Genomic DNA, 23,729 nt, shown 5'->3' on the forward strand with positions numbered 1-23,729 from the left:
AAGGCCTGAAGCCCCTCAAACAAGAGAAAGCTTAATGTCCAATTTCAGATTGCATTTTCCTGCCATAGAAATCATGACCTATTGCTTCACAGCAGCTCAATACACACCATGTGGCAGACCATGAAAATGAAATGCAGCATGTCCTGTGTATTTCACTGCCATTGTGACATGCTGAGGGACTAAGCCAAAGCACTCACGGAAGCATACATGAAGAATTCAGTATATCACTATTTTATACTGCCTCGCTGCTAGGAGCCACTTCATTAGAAAAATTAATCTTTTACTTACTTCATTTTCTTTATCATCTCAACATTTTGGGATATATGAGTGTCATAAGACCTTTATTTGCTGTCCACACGTGGATGTGAACCCTCATTTGGATCTTTCGTATTCAACAATGTTGGAGACTCTGAGGCTGCAGTCACAAAAAAATAACTCTTGAACATTTTATTGAACAAGGAAAAAACAAGCAAATGTGGGCATTTTCAGAGGAAAGATAAAGGGAAAGATACTTGGGCTCTATATTCTCAGCAGTCTAATCAACTGCTGATGTTGGTACTGGTAAGCATTCATCAAGGATAGGTCATCCACTGGAGTGATGAGGCAATGGCAGAGACATCTGCACCCTGCACTGTGCCACTTGACATTAAGTTATATATTGTGACAGCTGGAGCTTATCAAGGCCATATCATTCTCCCAGGGGGTGTCATATACCTCGAAAGAGCAGAATTCATGCTAGAAAAGTAAACAAAGAAGGTTGGTCAGTGCTTAATAGAGCTAGGATGAAATTTGACACTAGAACTGTTTGAAAAAATTTGGCTGCTGAATGTAAAAACCAAACTCTCCCAACTATACGGCACTCAGCCTTCTTAAGAAGTGCCTGGTGATAGACAGCATAATGATGTCCATCTACCATATGGCAAGTGTCTACCGTTAAGGGTCACAAGCATTCCCTACTTTTTTTCTTGTCAAAACATCCCCTTAAGGATAATTCTATGACTCCTTCAATCATCTCAGAAGGTTACATTCTCTACACAGGACCCTCTCACTCCCAGACAGGGTACATTCTTGGACATGGGAAATAGAAATTTCTGAAAGCTTCATAGTAGGGAAAGTGGCAGGAAGAATTGCCAATGTACTCAAATGCCCTGTATCTCCAATGCACAACTCCCAAGGCTTAAGCCAGAATTGTGTGTTAAGAACAGCACCTATGGGCTGATTTTCATTGAGAGAAATGTGGACAGAAGCTTTGTTGGAAGTGTAAACATCTCTTCACAACAATGGAAACTATTACTACCTATTCCATTTTAACTAAGCCACACTACAGTGATCTCAGATCACATAATTCACATTGTAACCTACTCGGAAACTCAAGTTATTTATATGTACAGGTACACTGTTCCCCTGTGCTGCTTATACTGTCAATACTTCTGAGATGTATTCTAAACTAATTACACTACATTTACACATATATCTATTTTACCTGTATCACCTATGTATCTTTGCACATTTGTCTAAGAAAATTCCATGCACTTTCAACAACACACACACACAAACACACACACACACACACACACACACACACACACACACACACACACAAAAACACATTTTCTCCTCGATTTGCAAATACTTCCTTGTGAATGTATGTCATCCCAAATGCACTTTCCCTAAATCACAAGGTTGTACATCCCTCTACTTTCAGAAAAGTGTTATATCCTTACCTCCTGCTGACCAGACTGGTCCTTTCCAGGACAGTTGGTCAAGTCAGCCTGGGTCTTCAAACAGGTTTTTTTGACTAGGATCACATCAAATAAAAATTTGGTTCCAGCCACCACCTAAGGTTAAATTAGAGATTCACGTTAACATTAAAATGAACTTCACATGAGCTCTTTTATATTCCAGTAAGTGAATCAGGACACAGAGAGAAGAGTGTTTCTAATACTTTGGAAAATTATGTGGCTCAGAAGAACCAGCAGGTAAGGGTGCAATATCACCCCATGAGAACAACAATGTCTACCAACTAGAGCTTCCAGAGAATAAACTGAAAATCTATACATGGATTCACCTATGTCACCAGTAATATATGTAGCAGAGGCTGTCCTTGCTGGGCAACAATGGACGGAGAAGCCCTTGATCATGCCAAGGTTGGACCCCCAGTGTAATGGATTGTGAGGGAGAGAGATAAGTGAGGGTGAATGGGCAGGGGAACACCCTTATAGAAGAAGGGGAAGAGGTGGGGATAGGTGTCTTATGGACAGGAAACTGGGAAAGGGAAAATGTTTGAAATGTAAATAAATATCTAAAATATTATTGAAAAAGGAAATAACTCCAATAACAAAAGAAAAAATGAGTACTGATTGCTTCCAGAGGTTCTGATTTTAATTCCCGACAACCACAGTGTAGCAGACAACCATCAGTAATTGATCAGATGCCCTTTTCTGGTGTGTGTGAAGATAGCAATAGTGTACTCATGTAAGTAAAATAAATACATCTTTTTAAAAATTGTATTCATCGCTTCCTGGTTGCTGGGGCCGTGGAGGGCTCATAAGCAACACCCCATGAGCAAACTTGAGCCTCGGGACCACAGGTAAGACCAACTTTTCTACTGCAAGCGACCTGCCTGGTGAACTCAGGACACACAGAGGCAAAATTCCTCTAGGCCCGGACACTTCCGATATTTAGCGGGAGTCCCAAACCGGCGGATCCCTGCCCGCAGCAGCTCTCTGCTCCCAAACCCCGTGGGAGAGAAACCTCCCCACCTGGTCAGGTGGGCACTCCTGAGACTACAGAGTGGAAGAGACCACCAACACTGCCCACCCCTGCCCACATCCCTGGCCCAAGAGAAAACTGTATACGGCCTCTGGGTTCCCATAGAGGAGGGCCCAGGAGCAGCAGGTCCACTGCTTCTGAGACACCACGGGAACCTGAAGGGACCGACCAGGTAAATAGTTCTCTGCACCCAAATCCCATGGGAGGGAGAGCTAAACCTTCAGAGAGGCAGACCTGCCTGGGAAACGAGAAGAGACTGCACTCTGCACACATTACTGATTCCAGAGGAAAACACCAAACGCCATCTAGAACCCTGGTGCACAGAAGCTCCTGGAAAGGGCGGCGCAGAACTTTCTGGTTGCTGCGGCGACGGAGAGCACATAAGCAACACCCCATGAGCAAACATGAGCCTTGGGACCACAGGTAAGACCAACTTTTCTGCTGCAAGCGACCTGCCTGGTGAACTCAAGAAACAGGCCCACAGGATCAGCTGAAGACCTGTAGATAGGAAAAACTACATGCCCGAAAGCAGAACACTCTGTCCCCATAACTGGCTGAAAGAAAACAGGAAAACTGGTCTACAGCACTCCTGACACACAGGCTTATAGGACAGTCTAGCCTCTGTCAGAAATAGCAGAACAAAGTAACACTAGAGATAATCTGATGGCGAGAGGCAAGCACAGGAACCCAAGCAACAGAAACCAAGACTACATGGCATCATCGGAGCCCAATTCTCCCACCAAAGCAAACACAGAATAACCAAACACACCAGAAAAGCAAGATCTAGTTTCAAAATCATATTTGATCCTTATGCTGGAGGACTTCAAGAGACGTTAAGAACTCTTTTAGAGAACAAGTAGAAGCCTACAGAGAGGAATCACAAAAATCCCTAAAAGAATTCCAGGAAAACACAAATAAACAAGTAGAAGCCCATAGAGAGGAGTCAAAAAAATCCCTGAAAGAATTCCAGGAAAACACAATCAAACAGTTGAAGGAATTAAAAATGGAAATAGAAGCAATCAAGAAAGAACACATGGAAACAACCCTGGATATAGAAAACCAAAAGAAGAGACAAGGAGCTGTAGATACAAGCTTCACCAACAGAATACAAGAGCAGGAAGAGAGAATCTCAGGAGCAGAAGATTCCATAGAAATCATCGACTTAACTGTCAAAGATAATGTAAAGCGGAAAAAGCTACTGGTCCAAAACATACAGGAAATCCAGGACTCAATGAGAAGATCAAACCTAAGGATAATAGGTATAGAAGAGAGTGAAGAATCCCAGGTCAAAGGACCAGTAAATATCTTCAACAAAATCATAGAAGAAAACTTCCCTAACCTAAAGAAAGAGATACCCATAAGCATACAAGAAGCCTACAGAACTCCAAATAGAATGGACCACAAAAGAAACACCTCCTGTAACATAATAGTCAAAACATCAAATGCACAAAATAAAGAAAGAATATGAAGAGCAGGAAGGGAAAAAGTCAAGTAACATATAAAGGCAGACCTATCAGAATTACACCAGACTTTTCGCCAGAAACTATGAAAGCCAGAAGATCCTGGACAGATGTCATACAGACAATAAGAGAAAACAAATGCAAGCCCAGGTTACTGTATCCTGCAAAACTCTCAATTAACATAGATGGAGAAACCAAGATATTCCATGACAAAACCAAATTTACACAATATCTTTCTACAAATCCAGCACTACAAAGGATAATAAATGGTAAAGCCCAACATAAGGAGGCAAGCTATACCATAGAAGAAGCAAGAAACAAATCGTCTTGGCAACAAAACAAAGAGAAGAAAAGCACACAAATATAACCTCACATCGAAACATGAATATAACAGGAAGCAATAATCACTATTCCTTAATATCCCTCAACATCAATGGTCTCAACTCCCCAATAAAAAGACATAGATTAACAAACTGGATATGCAACGAGGACCCTGCATTCTGCTGCCTACAGGAAACACACCTCAGAGAAAAAGACAGACACTACCTCAGAGTGAAAGGCTGGAAAACAACTTTCCAAGCAAATGGTCAGAAGAAGGAAGCTGGAGTAGCCATTCTAATATCAAATAAAATCAATTTTCAACTAAAAGTCATTAAAAAAGATAAGGAAGGACACTTCATATTCATCAAAGGAAAAACCCACCAAGATGAACTCTCAATCCTAAATATCTATGCCCCAAATACAAGGGCACTTACATACGTAAAAGAAACCTTAATAAAGCTCAAAACACACACATTGCACCTCACACAATAATAGTAGGAGATTTCAAAACCCCACTCCCATCAATGGACAGATCATGGAAACAGAAATTGAACAGAGATGTAGACAGACTAAGAGAAGTCATGAGCCAAATGGACTTAACAGATATTTATAGAACATTCTATCCTAAAGCAAAAGGATATACCTTCTTCTCAGCTCCTCCTGGTACTTTCTCCAAAATTGACCACATAATTGGTCAAAAAACGGGCCTCAACAGGTACAGAAAGATAGAAATAATCCCATGCGTGCTATCGGGCCACCACGGCCTAAAGCTGGTCTTCAATAACAATAAGGGAAGAATGCCCACATATACGTGGAAATTGAACAATGCTCTACTCAATGATAACCTGGTCAAGGAAGAAATAAAGAAAGAAATTAAAGACTTTTTAGAATTTAATGAAAATGAAGGTACAACATACTCAAACTTATGGGACACAATGAAAGCTGTGCTAAGAGGAAAACTCATAGTGCTGAGTGCCTGCAGAAAGAAACAGGAAAGAGCATATGTCAGCAGCTTGACAGCACACCTAAAAGCTCTAGAACAAAAAGAAGCAAATACACCCAGGAGGAGTAGAAGGCAGGAAATAATCAAACTCAGAGCTGAAATCAACCAAGTAGAAACAAAAAGGACCATACAAAGAATCAATATAAACAAAAGCTGGTTCTTTGAGAAAATCAACAAGATAGATAAACCCCTAGCCAGACTAACGAGAGGACACAGAGAGTGTGTCCAAATTAACAAAATCAGAAATGAAAACGGAGACATAACTACAGACTCAGAGGAAATTCAAAAAAATCATCAGATCTTACTATAAAATCCTATATTCAACAAAACTTGAAAATCTTCATGAAATGGACAATTTCCTAGACAGATACCAGGTACCGAAGTTAAATCAGGAACAGATCAACCAGCTAAACAACCCCATAACTCCTAAGGAAATAGAAGCAGTCATTAAAGGTCTCCCAACCAAAAAGTGCCCAGGTCGAGACAGGTTTAGTGCAGAATTCTATCAGACCTTCATAGAAGAACACAAACCAATATTATACAAATTATTCCACAAAATTGAAAGAGATGGAGCACTACCGAATTCCTTCTATGAAGCCACAATTACTCTTATACCTAAACTTACAAAGACCCAACAAAGAAAGAGAACTTCAGACCAATTTCCCTTATGAATATCTATGCAAAACTAGTCAATAAAATTCTGGCAAACCGAATCTAAGAGCACATCAAAACAATCATCCACCATGATCAAGTATGTTTCATCCCGGGCATGCAGGGATGGTTTAATATACGCAAAACCATCAACGTGATCCATTATATAAACAAACTGAAGGAACAAAACCACATGATCATTTCAATAGATGCTGAAAAATCATTTGACAAAATTCAACACCCCTTCATGATAAAAGTCCTGGAAAGAATAGGAATTCATGACGCATACCTAAACATAGTAAAAGCCATATACAGCAAACCAGTTGCTAACATTAAACTAAATGGAGAGAAACTTGAAACAATCCCACTAAAATCAGGGACTAGACAAGGCTGCCCACTCTCTCCCTACTTATTCAACATAGTTCTTGAAGTTCTAGCCAGAGCAATCAAACAACAAAAGGAGGTCAAGGGGATACAGATCAGAAAAGATGAAGTCAAAATATCACTATCTGCAGATGATATGATAGTATATTTAAGTGATCCCAAAAGTTCTACCAGAGAACTACTAAAGCTGATAAACAACTTCAGCAAAGTGGCTGGGTATAAAACTAACTCAAATAAATCAGTAGCCTTCCTCTACACAAAAGAGAAACAAGCCGAGAAAGAAATTAGGGAAACGACACCCTTCATAATAGACCCAAATAATTTAAAGTACCTCGGTGTGACTTTAACCAAGCAAGTAAACGATCTGTACAATAAGAACTTCAAGACATTGAAGAAAGAAATTGAAGAAGACCTCAGAAGATGGAAAGATCTCCCCTGCTCATGGATTGGCGGGATTAATATAGTAAAAATGGCCATTTTACCAAAAGCGATCTACAGGTTCAATGCAATCCCCATCAAAATACCAATCCAATTCTTCAAAGAGTTAGACAGAACAATTTGCAAATTCATCTGGAATAACAAAAAAACCCAGGATAGCTAAAACTATCCTCAACAATAAAAGGACTTCAGGGGCAATCACTATCCCTGAACTCAAGCAGTATTACAGAGCAATAGTGATAAAAACTGCATGGTATTGGTACAGAGACAGACAGATAGACCAATGGAATAGAATTGAAGACCCAGAAATGAACCCACATACCTATGGGCACTTGATTTTTGACAAAGGAGCCAAAAGCATCCAATGGAAAAAAGATAGCATTTTCAGCAAATGGTGCTGGTTCAACTGGAGGTCAACATGTAGAAGAATGCAGATCGATCCATGCTTATCACCCTGTACAAAGCTTAAGTCCAAGTGGATGAAGGACCTCCACATTAAACCAGATACACTCAAACTAATAGAAGAAAAACTAGGGCAGCATCTCGAACACATGGGCACTGGAAAAAATTTCTTGAACAAAACACCAATGGCTTATGCTCTAAGATCAAGAATCGAAAAATGGGATCTCATAAAACTGCAAAGCTTCCATAAGGCAAAGGACACTGCGGTTAGGACAAAATGGCAATCAACAGATTGGGAAAAGATCTTTACCAATCCTACAACAGATAGAGGCCTTATATCCAAAATAAACAAAGAACTCAAGAAGTTAGACCACAGGGAGACAAATAACCCTATTAAAAAATGGGGTTCAGAGCTAAACAAAGAATTCACACCTGAGGAATGCCGAATGGCTGAGAAACACCTAAAGAAATGTTCAACATCTTTACTCATAAGGGAAATGCAAATCAAAACAACCCTGAGATTTCACCTCACACCAGTGAGAATGGCTAAGATCAAAAACTTAGGTGACAGCAAATGCTGGCCAGGATGCTGAGAAAGAGGAACACTTTTCCATTGTTGGTGGGATTGCAGACTGGTACAGCCGTTCTGGAAATCAGTCTGGAGGTTCCTCAGAAAATTGGACATTGAACTGCCTGAGGATCCAGCTATACCTCTCTTGGGCATATACCAAAAAGATGCCCCAACATATAAAAAAGACACGTGCTCCACTATGTTCATAGCAGCCTTATTTATAATAGCCAGAAAATGGAAAGAACCCAGATGCCCTTCAACAGAGGAATGGATACAGAAAATGTACAACTACACAATGGAATATGGTGTAGTTATCAAAAACAATGACTTTATGAAATTCGTAGGCAAATGGTTGGAACTGGAAAATATCATCCTGAGTGAGGTAACCCAATCAAAGAAAAACACACATGGTATGCACTCATTGACAAGTGGCTATTAGCCCAAATGCTTGAATTTCCCTAGATGCCTAGAAAAAAGGAAACTCAAGATGGATGATCAAAATGCGAATGCTTCACTCCTTCTTTAAAAGGGGAACAAGAATACCCTTCACAGGGAATAGAGAGGCAAAGATTAAAACAGGCACAGAAGGAACACCCATTCAGAGCCTGCCCCACATGTGGCCCATGCATATACAGCCATCCAATTAGACAAGATGGATGAAGCAAAGAAGTGCAGGCCGACAGGAGCCGGATGCAGATCGCTCCTAAGAGACACAGCCAGAATACAGCAAATACAGGGTCGAATGCCAGCAGCAAACCATTGAACTGAGAACGGGACCCCCCTTGAAGGAATCAGAGAAAGAACTCGAAGAGCTTGAAGGAGATCAAGACCCCTTATGAACAACAATGATAAGCAACCAGAGCTTCCAGGGACTAAGCCACTACCCAAAGACTATACATGGACTGACCCTGGACTCTGACCTCATAGGTAGCAATGAATATTCTAGTAAGATCACCAGTGGAAGGGGAAGCCCTTGGTCTTGCTAAGACCGAACCCCCAGTGAACTTGATTGTTGGGGGGAGGGCAGAAATTGGGGGAGGATGGCGAGGGGAACACCCATAAAGAAGGGGAGGGGAAGGGATTAGGGGGATGTTTGCCTGGAAACCGGGAAAGGGAGTAAGACTCGAAATGTAAATACGAAATACTCAAGTTAATAATTAAAAAAAATTGTATTCATCTATTCAAAGCTAATCAGAGGACTAGTGCTATCTGGAGGCTAAACAACAGGATTAACTTGAGACTATAGCCAGAGATGGAGAAGTAGGTTTGTTCCAGTGAGTGGTGTCTGGGAACTCAGTGAATCATTGTAAGAGGAGTAAATCCATTCATTCCTTTTATTCCAACTCTTCCCGGCATGGACATAAAGACATGGGGTGCTTCACTTAAAGAATGTCTCAACACAGGGCTGGAGAGATGGCTCAGGGGTTAAAAGCACCTGACTGCTCTTCCAGAGGTCATGAGTTCAATTCCCAGCAACCACATGGTGGCTCACAACCATCTGTAAAGAGATCCAATGCCCTCTTCTGGTGTATCTGAAGACAGCTACAGTGTACTTATATATAATAAATAAATAAATCTTAAAAAAAAAGAATGTCTCAAAACAAAAGACATATACTTTTACACTGTCATCCCTTAATGTACAACTATAAATAGGTATGTGTTTCAGTGTGAAATTTTCATGTATGATGTTTATTGTTTATTTAATTAGAATTATATATTTTCCCACATGGAATCCTTGAATCATCCAGACAGATTTCTAGAGAAGCAAATGTGGAAAGCAGGCAAAGTGTTAAGAACCACATGAACCCTTAAGTGAATCACGTGCCTGATATACCATTAAGCTTCATATTAATTAAATGAGATTCATCTTCTCTATTCAGTGTCCAATGTTCTATGATTCTCTAGTAGTTGTCATAATATGCTTGAATAAAGATGTTTATGAGGATATTTATAATTTAATAGTCAGATTTTCATAGGTGCCAGTTTATTATGCATAAAAGAGTGTCTAGAGAGCCAAGAAATTAACATAATGTTGACAGAAAACCAAAAACTAGACATGGAAGAAAGGTTCAAGTGAACACAGGAGGTGAGAGAAGTTGGTCTCAGTAACATTTTATTTAAGTATCCAGACCACTTAACTCTCATGACCGCTCATTAATTTCATCATTTAAAGTTTCAATCATGGATAATGAGAGAGTTTTCAAGAGACTCAGGATCCAGAATGATCTGCTGAAGGCAATTACATAATCCAATGGAAAATTTCCTTAATATTCACTTATCTAACTCTCATTAAAATTATGTTGGCAATCTAGAGGACTTCAATTTAGTTTCCTTTTATGAACTCTTGTAAAATAACTGAGGACTGCACAGGAAAATGTGAGTCCATATGAAAATACTGTAGATGGGAATAACTGGGTTATTCTTTATATCATTGATATTAAGGGCAAGAAGAATAGAGGTTTCTCCCCTGTTGCATCATAACTCACTGCTGTGTTTGTATTTATATTAGGAACATCCACCATGTGCTTGAGAGATGGTCTCAGTGAGATGGTTAGGTTTTGAAGTTATTTTTTTTAAATATGATGGACTCCTATATTTTCTGCTTGCTCCAATGTTGACCCTATGGCTTAGCAACCACTAGTAGGGGCCATTGACCCCTGAATATTCTTGCAACAAACTCCTTTCAGCCCTCTCCATTGTGATATCTTCAAGTAGAATCCACGATGTTCCTCTACACAAGTATTGAGAAGGCAAATATCAGATCTAGTGGAAGAGGAAACAATTTTTTGAAGCCAATTCCTGGGACAGTCAAAGGTAACCATGAAAAAAAGAAGCTAAAGTCCTAAAGAGTGGTGGTACTCCTACTATAATGACTCATATAGTATCTAAGTCATCATTGTCTTTCAACCTGAAGACGCCAAAAGAAATAGTCTTTTGCCTATATACTTATTCTTTATGATAAATGAAAGCCTCTTTTACATTTCTGTATGGAAAATCATTGGGTTTTCATCATTCAAACAGCTATCTCATACTCAGTAATATCCTATTAGGGTACCAATCCCTTAATGCAGTGGAAAAATATAGGCTTATCACCATGATGGGTGCAAGTGTTTATACACACAGCTCTGCAAATCTTTAAGGAAAGGAAGTTCAGACAAAAGAAATTTGTGAGGTCCTAAAGCCATTTTGAGAGTGGCTAGTAATGGATCATGGGTACTGAGTGATTCTCTATATGAGAAATCTTTGTACAAACAGTTTCTTCATTTCTCTGTAAAATCTTTTAAAATGTGTAAAAGATTGCATTTATACATGATGGAAAAAATACACTGAAGAGTTTGCTAACAATACATGTAGATACTGTTAACCCAGATATGCATATCTTTGAGCTATTGGAGGAATCTGGATTAAAGACAATCAAATATAATAATAAAAATATATGCTGTATTGAATTAGAGCCCCTGTGCTATAGTGTAAAAGCTCTTATATTGTTTAATATCGTAAACAACGTATGAATTGTATAAAATACTAAAAATATCAAGAAGTAATTCTACTTGTGGTGAGAATATATTTTTGTGGTCACATATTTATGTGTTTGCAATATTTATAGCCTTAAGAAGACTAACAATAATAAGATTTTCCCAGATCTGCTGAAGAGCCACTGTTCTTTTGTGTTGGAGAAGATTAGCAAGAAACAGACATGCACACACTGGCATCATACTCTTACATTTCAAAGGAGTAAAACAAGTTATTGCAATTTGGGTAAACTAACCTACATGTACTTTCAGAGGACAGAACATATCTCATTAAAAGACATAATGAAGTACATAACATGTGAATATTGCCAATATGTTCAAGTCAACTCACTAGATACAAAGCAGACTGACTTAGAACAAGAGAGCAATACATTGGCGAGAATGCTAGATGGAGTAAACATACATACCTCTCCCTCTATAATTCAGGCCTTCTCAATGAAGGATAACATACCTGCTTTTGGACATTCTTCACTTCCAAAAACACGGCTCAGGTACAAGTCACGTTTGTTTTCATTGTACTGGCTGACAGCAAAGTTCAGTGATTCTCTGGCCCCTTCGTCTTCCATGCTAGATTTCTCTATGCCACCCGGAATGTGACTCATCACAGGGTAAGTGCACAGGTTCAGAACTAGCATGAAGGTGGTCAGCAGAAACAGTCGAGCATGGAGCAAGTAGGCCATGTTCTTCTCGAAATGGATTTCGATCCAAGGTTAGAAGAGGAACTGCAGTGAACCTCGATCAGGTAGTGGGTACAGACTTCAAATGCATTATCCTTTTATTCTCTGTTCTTAGTTTACATTAGCTCCTTTCCACTACCATATGTTTTTTCACCTTTTTGTTCCTTTTACTATTTCTCCTTTTTACTATTTATTTTCTCTCTTGTGATTCTTCCTAAACGGTACCAGAACTTAATCCTCTTCATCTTATTCTGGGCCACATCTTCCCATTCCATACATCCCCATCACCTCTCTATTTCACCTATTTCTTATGCTCCCAAAGTTCCAGATTATCTCTTCACCCTAGCTTTCTCCACAAATCTTATTCTTCATTCTTTTAGGTTTAGTTGGTTGGTTTTCTTGCTTCACCAAATTTATCACTCTTCTCTGGCTTCCATATTACTTAAAGATCTAACCTGAACACTTCATGGTCCAGAAACTCATTGGCTTTCTGATCCTGACAGAACAGTATCATCCAAGCTCAAATTAAACAAGTACTCATGGAAGGTTTTTATTTCAGGAGCAATAGTCTCATTCAGTAATGCCCTCTTCTGAGACAAAACTTCTGAAACAACCTGTGATTTATAAAAATGTAAGTGGATTTGTTTCCACATCCCATTAACAGCAGTCATTACATTTATTAGAGGAAGCTTCTTGAAGGTAGCTTTCTGGCTTACACTCTTTCGTCAGAGGGCCAGGACAGGAAATAACCATTTGTCACATATCTTGTGGCTGTTTAATTAGAGAGGAATTAGATACATAAGGAAAAGGGCCACAGGGCTGGAGTCATATCTCAGAGGTCAAAAATCTTAATGTTCTTCCTGAAATCAGCATATAATTACTGATAATCCAGATATAGTAGAAAAAGTTTAATAACCTGCTAAGTGGAAGCAGTGCTTCTGGGCTCTCAGGTAATTTTACTCACACACACACACACACACACACACACACACACTAACACACAATATACACACACACGTACACACCCATGCAAACACACACACACACACACACACATAGAGAGGAAGAGAGAGAGAGAGTGAGAGAGAGAGAGAGAGAGAGAGAGAGAGAGAGAGAGAGAGAGAGAGAGAGAAAGCTGCATGCGTGCATCCACACAGAAAAGCACAGACACATTTGTGTATAACTACAGGGAATAGATATTAACATTACTTAACAAAAATAAAATTTAAACTGGGTTTCTTTGTTATGTATATCACATGTGTAGAAAGGCCCTTATATCTTAACCTAGTAAAATAATGCATGATTACTAAATTTCCAGGTATTTTGATGGTCATATTATTTTAACTTTATTTCAGTCACATTACACATGGCAGACCCATAAGATTTACAAGTTGAAATCAAGTGTACTGGAAAATGTTATGCACTTTTTAGCTCTTTTTTCAGTTACTTTTGCTCGGCTAACAGGAATAAAGTCAACATCTGATCAGTCTAAAATGCAAAACATGTTCTGATGTTAATCAGGAACAGTTTTATGAAAAAAAAATTGATAGTATCAATTATATTCTCATGTTTTACCCGTTCTTTGGTCATATTTCATGTAGCTATACCTACATTAAAATATTCAAAAGTAAAAGTCACTGAGTTACATAAAACTCATTTTAAATATACTCCTATACTCCAAAATATATATTCAAAATAAAAAATCTATTAAGATCTTCAAAATGAGTTATACTTCTCTTTGAGATTCACAGCTGTTTGATGTTCTTTAAATTCCTATGATCATTTCTTCTTTGAGTAACCAGGCTTCATGCTTAATTGTTAATTACATTGTATTTAAAATGTATCCTCACCTCTTAAGTGATATAAATTCGATTAAGGGTCATAGTTATTGCTCTTCTTCAGCCTGATGTTTGATTTCTGAAACAAGTGGATCTCTTCATGTTCATGAGTCAAAGAATAGTATACCACAGTTCCTTAAAACAGTGCAAAATTCAGAGAGAAATTCTGAATTCCTTAAGTTGTATTTTTCTTTTTTAGACAATATGATTGAATTTCAGACACTTACTTTTAGTGTACTGGGAATATATTTTGCCTTTAGGTAATAAATCAGAACTTCTTCTTTGGCAAAAATGTAGAAAGGGATGTGTTAAAATTTCTCCTCGCTCAACCCTCGGTTTACAGAGATATGTGAAAACCTGTGGTTGGACATAAAAGGAATATTATTATTTCTCTGCATGATTTACTGTGGGAGAAAATGTGAGGAGTAGAAGAAAGACTACACACATAATATGTGTGACCTGACTTTTTATCAGCTATGTGTCTCATGGAATTTGGACTTTGCAAGATCAGTTTTTGTTTTTCTCTCTTTCTTTAAAATATTCTAATTTTTATTTTACATTTCAAATGTGAAAACATTTCCCAGTTTCTCTTCCAGGAACTTCCTATCTCATTCCTCTCCCCTTTCATCTATGATGGTGTCCCACCAACCACCATATGCCCCTTCTTGTCTCCAAGGAAGTACATTACCCTACACTGCGCTACAGTCATGGCATGTCCAAGGGCTTCCTATCCCATTTGTATCCAATATGGCCATGCTCTGCCTCATATGCAGCTGCTGTGATGGGTTTGTCCTTGTTTACACTTTAGATGGTAGATTTATCCCTGGGAACTCGGGTTGTTTGGCATTGCTTTGATTATTGATTTGTACAGGCATTTAGCTCCTTCAATCCTGTCTGTAACTCCTCCACTGTGGAACCAGTTCGCAGTTCAACGATTGGCACTGGGCATTCACCTCAGTATTTTTCACCCTCTGGAAGGCCTTCTAAGAAAACAGAATTATCAGTATCCTGTTCACTATTCACTGCTTCGCATCAGAAATATAACGGGGTTTGGTGGCTGCATGTATATGGACAAGATCCTCAGTTGGAGCAGGTTCTCAATGGACATACCTTCAGTCTTAAGATTTGTCTTCATATAATTTCCCGGGAATATTTTTGATCCTGCTTCTAAAAGGATTGAGGCATCCACACTTTTGTCATCGTTCTTCTTGAACTTCCTTTGGACTGTGGATTGTATCTTCAGTAATCATGATTTTGGCCTTATATCTATTTAACAGTCGGTGTATACAAAGTGTTGTTTTTTTGTGAATGGGTTACTTCACACAGGATGATATTTGCTAGTTCCACTCTTTTCTCTATGTATTTCAGGAAGTCATTGTTTAGTAACTGATTATTACTCCTTTGGGTAGGTGAACAACCTTTGACGTATCCTTTCCTCTGTTAAAGGATCTCTGGGTTCTTTTCAACCTTTTGATATTATAAATAATGCTGTCCTGAGCATAGTGGAGCCCAGTAGTAGTATACCTGTATTCTCAGGTAGTACTATATCCAATTTTCTTAGGGGACAGCAGACTGTTTTACAGAGTGGTTTTATCAGCTGGCAATCCCACCAATAATGGAGGGTATTTCTCTTTCTCCACAGCCTTGCCAGGAACTCCCCTCACCTGAGTTTTTGAACTTATACATTCACACTGGTATTTGGTGGAATCTCATGGTTGTTTTTATTTGAATTTCCCTTAAGAGTATTGATGTTGAACAGTTCCTTAGGTACTTGTCAGTTATATGATATTCCTCAGCTGAGAATTCTTTTTTAGCTCTTGACACAATTTTTAATAGGGTTGTGTATTCTCTGGAGTGGAACTTTTTGAATGCTTAGAATATGTTGGATATTAGCCAATTATTGGATTCAGGATTGGTAAAGATATTTCCCAATATGATGGGTGCCATTTTGTCCTGATGAAAGTGTCCTTTGCTTTTTAGAAGCTTTACAATATTATATATTCTCATTTGTCAATTCTTGATCTTGGAGAATATGCCACTGGTCTTCTCTTCAGGAAAATTTCCCTGTGTCCAGGTGTTTGAGTCCCCTCTCCACTTATTCTTCTATTAGGTTGAGTGTATCTGGTTTTCCGGGGAGGACCTTGATCTACTTGGACTTTAGCTCTGTAAAGGGTGATATGTATAGGTCAATTTATATTCTTTTACGGGCTGACCTCCAGTTTAATCTGGGCCATTGGAGAAAATGTTATTTTTTCCAGTGAATGGATTTAGCTCTTTTTTAAGAGATAAATTTAGAATGCATATATGGGTTAATTTTTGGGTTTTCCTTTAAAACTAAAAACCTTTTTTTTTAATCACTGTTGGTGTTCTAGTCAGGTAATTACTTCTACTGCCTATGTATTCAAGGCAATTTCATACTTTCTCTTCTAGTAGATTTACTGTGTCTTGTAATATGTTTTGGTCTTCATCTCAGTGTAACTTGAGCTTTGTTCAAGGTAATAATGTTGACTATCTGTATTCTTCTACATCAAGACTTCCACCTATTATAGAATAATTTGTTTATTATGTTTCCTTTTTTACATTGCATAGTTTTGTTCCTTTATCAAAAATTAAATATTCATGGGCACATAGGCCATTTTCTGTGTATTTTTAATTCACATCATTTGATCAACTTTTTTGTGGTTGTGCTAATACCATGTATGAAATACAAATGTAGACATAAATGTAAATGAATGAACACTGCATGATCACTTCAGTTAATGTGGCTGATATGGTACACATATGTATTTATATATATCTGTATATACATGCAGAAGTGTACTCACAAGTATGGCTTTTTTAACAAAACATGCAAAATAGCTCTTCTCATTTTAGAAGAGATCAGGAAATCTCAAAAAATTATAGCACATTTGAAGACCTGTCTGAAATTACTGACTACCCATTGAGAATCAGCCTATGAAAATGATGTGTCAGCTTGGGGTCTTACATTATGACATATTCCCCAGTAAAATCAGACAAATAAGCCACAATAACTAGAACACTCAGGTTGAATTTATATAATCAGTTGCATGATTCTCTGTGTACTTTTGTATAAAATTTAAAGAAGAACCCAAAAATATTTTAGAGAGAAGATACAAAAAAATATATGAAGGATGTAGTAGATGAGAAAAATATGATATACAGTTTGGTTCATTTTGGTTTTTGCCCGCAAGCTCACACAATTCTATCTGGCCTTACACCTTGTTAATTGTACCAAAGACAATACTCGCATTTTCTTCACACTATATTTTCTATCTCTTCGTATGACCATACAGGACTCAAGATATGGCTTTTTTTCTGTTTCATGTTTTGGTGTCCAACTTGTGGAACTTGCCCTCTAGTTCTGAATCTCTTCTGTATGTAACCATTTTTCTTACACTCTTAAAATTCTAAGACCTCACTCTACTTCCTTCACAATAGTATGCAATATACATTGTCCTCTTTTGATCTTTACTAAGTTGATACCCATAGCCTACATAAGTTGTAACTTTTATTTGAGCATTCAAATGCATATACCTTCATGATTTAACAATTTCTGTATCATAAGCTTATTTCTTTAATATTCCTGAGAGGGCAGAAGTATCCAGTGTTATGTTCTACAATTGTCCTCTAAAGATGATATTGCAAAGGCTCCAAGAACTTTCAGTTCTGCCCTTTTCTAGGTAACATTTTTGGCAATATGATGAAACAACCTTTCACTGGGACAATGGTAGGATATTATCTTTCCACAACTCATTAGCACCAGTCATTACATTTGTAAAGGAAGTTACTTGAATGTTGGTTGATACGTTCCTCCCTGACCTTCTCAGTGAATTTATTGTAACATGCATTCAATATCTTCTGTCCTTTGATTTACACATATTTCATCTAAAGTGAGTTAGAGTTTAGAAAAAAATCATGGAGAGGTAGCGCATAGTTTAACAACACTGTATTATACCTTTTTATATCAAATAATAATAGATACACTCAATCACACATGTGCTAATATCCCACTTAATCTAGCCAATTAATATTTGAATATTCTCTCAGATGTTTCAGAGTTGTCAGGTTCACTATTCTTTCACCATATTCATAATAGGAATCCCAGAATTTTGTCCTCATGAGATACCTTTTCATATTATAATACCTTTTCCCCATCTTTATTAAATTGGATATTTCTTATTTACATTTCAATTGTTATTACCTTTCCCGGTTTCTAGAACAACATCCCCCAAACCCTCTCCTTCCCTTCTCTATGGGTATTCCCTCCTTGACCTCCCCCCCATTACCACTCTCCCCCAACAATCCCCTTCACTGGGGATTCAGTCTTCACAGGACCAAAGGCTACCCCTTCCAATGGTGACCTACAAGGCTATTCATTGCTACCTATGCAATTGGAGCCCATGGTCAATCCATGTATAGTCTTTGGGTAGTGGCTTATTCCCTGGAAGCTCTGGTTGGTTGGCAGTGTTGTTCAATGGTGTCTCAAGCCACTTCATGCTCTTTCATTCCTTTATCTTAATTCTTCAACGGGTTGATTTCATTCTGCAGTGTTTGGAATTATTTATTATAGAGAACTTTTGATCCTTTGCTTGTTTGCATGAAATAATCGTTTTTCTTCCTAGTCAGTGTCATCTTCTTCTACTAATTCCACTACTACTTATTGTTCTTGTTGTAATTCTTCTTCTACTTCTTCTTCTACTATTTCCTCCTCCTCCTCTTGCTCCTTCTTGTCCTCATCCTCGTCCTCGTCCTCATCCTCCTCGTCCTCGTCCTCCTCCCCCTCTTCCTCCTCCTCCTCTTCCTCCTCCTCCTCCTCTTCCTCACCCCCCTCTTCCTCACCCTCCTCCTCCTCCTCCTCCTTCTTTTTCTTCTTCTTCTTCTCCTAATTCTCCCTCTTCTTCTCTCTCTTCCTCGCCTCCTACTCCTACTTCTTTTCTTCCTCCTTCTTTTCCTCCTATTTCTCCTCCTACTCCTGTTCTCATCTTCCTCCTCCTCCTCCTCCTGTTCCTCTTCGTCCTCGTCCTCATCCTCATCCTGCTCCTCCTCCTCCTCCTCCTCCTCCTCCTCCTCCTTCTTGTACTTTTGCTGCTGCTGCTGCTGCTGAAAACAATGACAATGATGACAATAATGACAGTATTTTGATTTTAGAAGTTTTCTTTAAATTGTTTTTCTGTGTTCCTACACTTTGTACTCCTCATTGATATATGAAATGATGCTGAATTTAATCTGCTCTTTGCTGAAAGTAGTATCCTATGCATTATTTTCTGTCAAGATTTTATGGACTTTATGTAGGACAATAATATTCTCTTGAAATACATTACAAAAACATTTCTTGTCTTTTATTATATAGATCTGAATTAAGCTCTTCTTATTGTATTGGGCTATTAGTTGTGTCAACAATGCCCATTTTCTTCTGTTTTAAATACGATTTTTGAAGATTTCATTGACGTGCTCTTGGATTCGGTTTGCCAGAATATTATTGAGTATTTTTACATCGACATTCATAAGGGAAATTGGTCTGAAGTTCTCTTTCTTTGTTGGGTAATTGTGTGGTTTAGGTATAAGAGTAATGTGGCTTCATAGAAGGAATTCGGTAGTGTTCCATCTGTTTCACTTTGTGGAATAGTTTGGATAGTATTGCTATGAGGTCTTCTATGAAGGTCTGGTTTAATTCTGCACTAAACCCATCTGGACCTGGGCTCTTTTTGGTTGGGCGACTTTTATTGACTGCTTCTATTTCTTTAGGAGTTATAGGGTTGTTTCCATGGTTTATCTGTTCCTGATTTAACGTCGGTACCTGGTATCTGTCTAGAAAATGGTCCATTTCCTGCAGATTTTCAAGTTTTGTTGAATATAGGCTTTTGTAGTAGGATCTGATGATTTTTTTGAATTTCCACTCATTCTGTAGTTATGTCTCCCTTTTCATTTCTGATTTTGTGAATTTGGACACACTCTCTGTGTCCTATCATTAGTCTGGATAAGGGTTTATCTATCTGGTTGATTTTCTCAAAGATACTACTTTTGATTCCATTGATTCTTTCTATCGTCCTTTTTGATTCTACTTGGTTGATTTAACATCTGAGTTTGATTATTTCCTGCCTTCTACTCCTCCTGGGTGTATATGTTTTTTTGTTTTGTCCTAGAGCTTTAGGTGTGCTGTCAAGCTGATGATATATGCTCTCTCCTGTTTCTTTCTGCAGGCACTCAGAGCTATGAGTTATCTTCTTATCACAGCTTTCATTGTGTCCATAGGTTTGGGTATGTAGTACCTTCATTTTCATTAAATTCTAAGAAGTATTTAATGTCTTTCTTTATTTCTTCCTTGACCAGGTTATGGTTGAGTAGAGCATTGTTCAACGTCCATGTATATGTGGGCGTTCTTCCCTTATTGTTATTGAAAACCAGTTTTAGGCCGTGGTGTTCTGATAGGACACATGGGATTATTTCTATCTTTATGTATCTGTTGAGGCCTGTTTTATGACCTATTATATGGTCTATTTTGGAGAAAGTACCATGCGGTGCTGAGAAGAATGTATATCCTTTTGCATTAGGATAGAATGTTCTATAAAGATCTGTTAAGTCCATTTGGTTCATGACTTCTCTTAATCTGTCTAAGTCTCTGTTTAATTTCTCTTTCCATGTTCTGTCCATTGATGAGAGTGGGGTGTTGAAACCTCCTACTATTATTGTGTGAGGTGCAATGTGTGTTTTGAGCTTTAGTGAGGTTTCTTTTACATATGTAGGTTTCCTTGTATTTGGAGCATATATATTTAGGATTGAGAGTTCATCTCGGTGGATTTTTTCTTTGATGAATAGGAAGTGTCCTTCCTTATCTTTATTGATGACTTTTAGTTGAAAATTGATTTTATTCGATATTGAATGGCTACTCCAGCTTCTTTCTTCCAACCATTTGCTTGGAAAGTTTTTTTTTTTCCAGCCTTTCATTCTGAGGTGGTGTCTGTCTTTGTTTCTGAGGTGTGTTTCCTGTAGGCAGCAGAATGCAGGGTCCTAGTTGTGTATCCACTTGTTAATCTATGTCTATTTATTGGGGATTTGAGACCATTGATGTTGAGAGATATTATGGAATAGTGATTATTTCTTCCTGTTATATTCATATTTGGATGTGAGGTTATGTTTGTGCACTTTACTTCTCTTTGTTTTGTTGCCAAGAAGATTAGTTTCTTGCTTTTTCTAGGGTGTAGCTTGCTTCCTTATGTTAGGCTTTACCATGTATTATCCTATGTAGCACTGGATTTGTAGAAATATATTGTGTAAATTAGGTTTTGTCATGGAATATCTTGGTTTCTCTATCTATGTTAATTGAGAGTTTTGCAGGATACAGTAACCTGGGCTGGCATTTGTGTTCTCTTAGGGTCTGTAGGACATCTTTCCAGGATCTTCTGGCTTTCATAGTCTCTGGCGAGAACTCTGGTGTGATTCTGATAGGTCTGCCTTTACATGTTACTTGACCTTTTTCCCTTATTGCTTTTAATATTCTTTCTTTATTTTGTGTATTTGGTGTTTTGACTGCAATGTGAGTATAATGTGGAAGGAGTTTCTTTTCTGGTCTAAGGGCTTCCCCTTCCACTGGTGCTCTTTCTAGGCTATTCATTCCTACCTATGAGGATGGAGCACAGTGTCACACAGGGTCAGTCCATGTATAGTCTTTGGGTAGGGGCTTAGTCCTCGAAGCTCTGGTTCGTTGACATGGTTGTTCATATGGGGGCTAAAGCTCCTTCTAGTTCTTTTAGACCTTTCTAAAATTCCTTCAACAGGGGTTACGGTCTCAGTTCATTGGTTTGCTGCTCGCATCCATCTATTTATTTGCTGTATTCTGGCTGTGTCTCTCAGGAGAGATCAACATCCAGTTCCTGTTGGCCTTCACTTCTTTGCTTCATCCATCTTATCTAATTAGCTGGTTGTATATGTATGGGGCACATGTGGGGCAGTTTCCGAATGGGTGTTCCTTCTGCCTCTATTATAATCTTTGCCTCCATATTCCCTACCAAGGGTATTCTTGTTCCCCTTTAAAAGAAGGAGTGAAGTATCCGCATATTGGTAAGCTTTCATGTGTTTTGGAACCTAGGGTAATTCAAGCATTAAGGCTAATAGCCACTTATCAGTGAGTGCATACCATGTGTGTTTTTCTGTGAATGGGTTACTCCACTCAAGATGATATTATCTAGTTCCATCCAGTTGACTAAGAATTTCACAGTCATTTTTTTGATAGCTGAGCATTGTGTAGATAAACCACATGTTCTGTATCCATTTGTCTGTTGAAAGGCTTCTGGGTTCATACCAGGTTCTGGCTCTTAGAAATGAGGCAGCTATGAACATAGTGGAACACGTGTCTTTGTTATGTCTGTGAAAACCTAAAGGCATTCTGAGAGTGGCTAGTAATGGATCCAAAAGTAATGAGTGATTCTCTATATGAGAAATCTTTGTACAAACAGTTTCTTCATTTCTCTGTAAAATCTTTTAAAATGTATAAAATACTGCATTTTTACATAATGGAAAATATACACTGAAGAGTTTGCTAACAATACATGTAAATATTGCTAACCCAGATATGCATATCTTTGAGCTACTGGAGGAATCTGGATTAAAGTCAATAAAATATAATAGTAAAAATATATGGTGGATTGAATTAGAGCCCCTGTGCTATAGTTGTAAAAGCTCTTATATTGTTTAATATCAAAAAAAGGTATGAATTGTATAAAATACTACAAATATCAAGAAGTAATTCTACTTGTGGTGAGAATATATTTTTGTGGTCACATATTTATGTGTTTGCAATATCAACAGGTTTAAGAAGACTAACAATAATAAGGTATTCCCAGATCTGTTGAAGACCAATGTTCTTGTGTGTTGGAGAAGTTTAGCAATAAACAGACATGCACACACTGGCATCATACTCTTACATTACAAAGGATTAAAACAATTTATTGCAGTTTGGGTAAACTAACCTACATGTACTTTCAGAGGACAGAACATATCTCATCAAAAGACATAATGAAGTACATAACATGTAAATATTGCCAATATGACAAAGTCGACTCACTACTTACAAAGCAGACTGAATTAGAACACGACAGCAATACGTTGGCAAGAATGCTTGATGGAGTAAACAGACATACCTCTCCCTCTATAATTAAGTCCCTCTCAATGAAGGATAACATACCTGCTTTTGGACATTCTTCACTTCCAACACACGGCTCAGGTACAAGTCACTGTTGTTTTCATTGTACTGGCTGACAGCAAAGTTCAGTGATTCTCTGGTCCCTTCGTCTTCCATACTAGATTTCTTTATGCCGCCCAGAATGTGACCTAGCACAGGGTAAGTGCACAGTTTCAGAACTAGCATGAAGGTGGTCAGCAGAAACAGTCGAGCATGGAGCAAGTAGGCCATGTTCTTCTCGAAATGGACTTCGATCCAAAGTTAGAAGAGTAACTGCAGTGAACCTGGATCAGGTAGTGAATACAGACTTCAAATGCATTAACCTATTATTCTCTGTTCTTAGTTTACATTAGCTCCTTTCCACTACCATATGTTTTTTTACCTTTTCCCTCCTTTTACTATTTCTCCTTTTTAATATTTATTTTCTCTCTTGTGATTCTTCCTAAAGGGTGCCAGAACTTAATCCTCTTCTCTCTTATT

At 38.1% G+C, this 23,729-nt stretch overlaps 1 protein-coding gene across 1 annotated transcript; it reads right to left on the bottom strand.

The window, feature by feature from the left end:
* Positions 1-651: 651 nt before the first annotated feature.
* On the bottom strand, positions 652-23,480 carry LOC120101464 (cystatin-S-like). The gene is made up of 3 exons (XM_039106087.2): positions 23,253-23,480; positions 1,725-1,838; positions 652-735 (listed from the first exon to the last, which is right to left on the bottom strand). The coding sequence occupies exons 1-3, from the start codon at positions 23,478-23,480 to the stop codon at positions 652-654; spliced, it is 426 nt and encodes a 141-aa protein (XP_038962015.1).
* Positions 23,481-23,729: the final 249 nt, after the last annotated feature.

This window comes from Rattus norvegicus, chromosome 3, assembly GCF_036323735.1.
Source record: "Rattus norvegicus strain BN/NHsdMcwi chromosome 3, GRCr8, whole genome shotgun sequence".
NCBI lineage: Eukaryota > Metazoa > Chordata > Mammalia > Rodentia > Muridae > Rattus > Rattus norvegicus.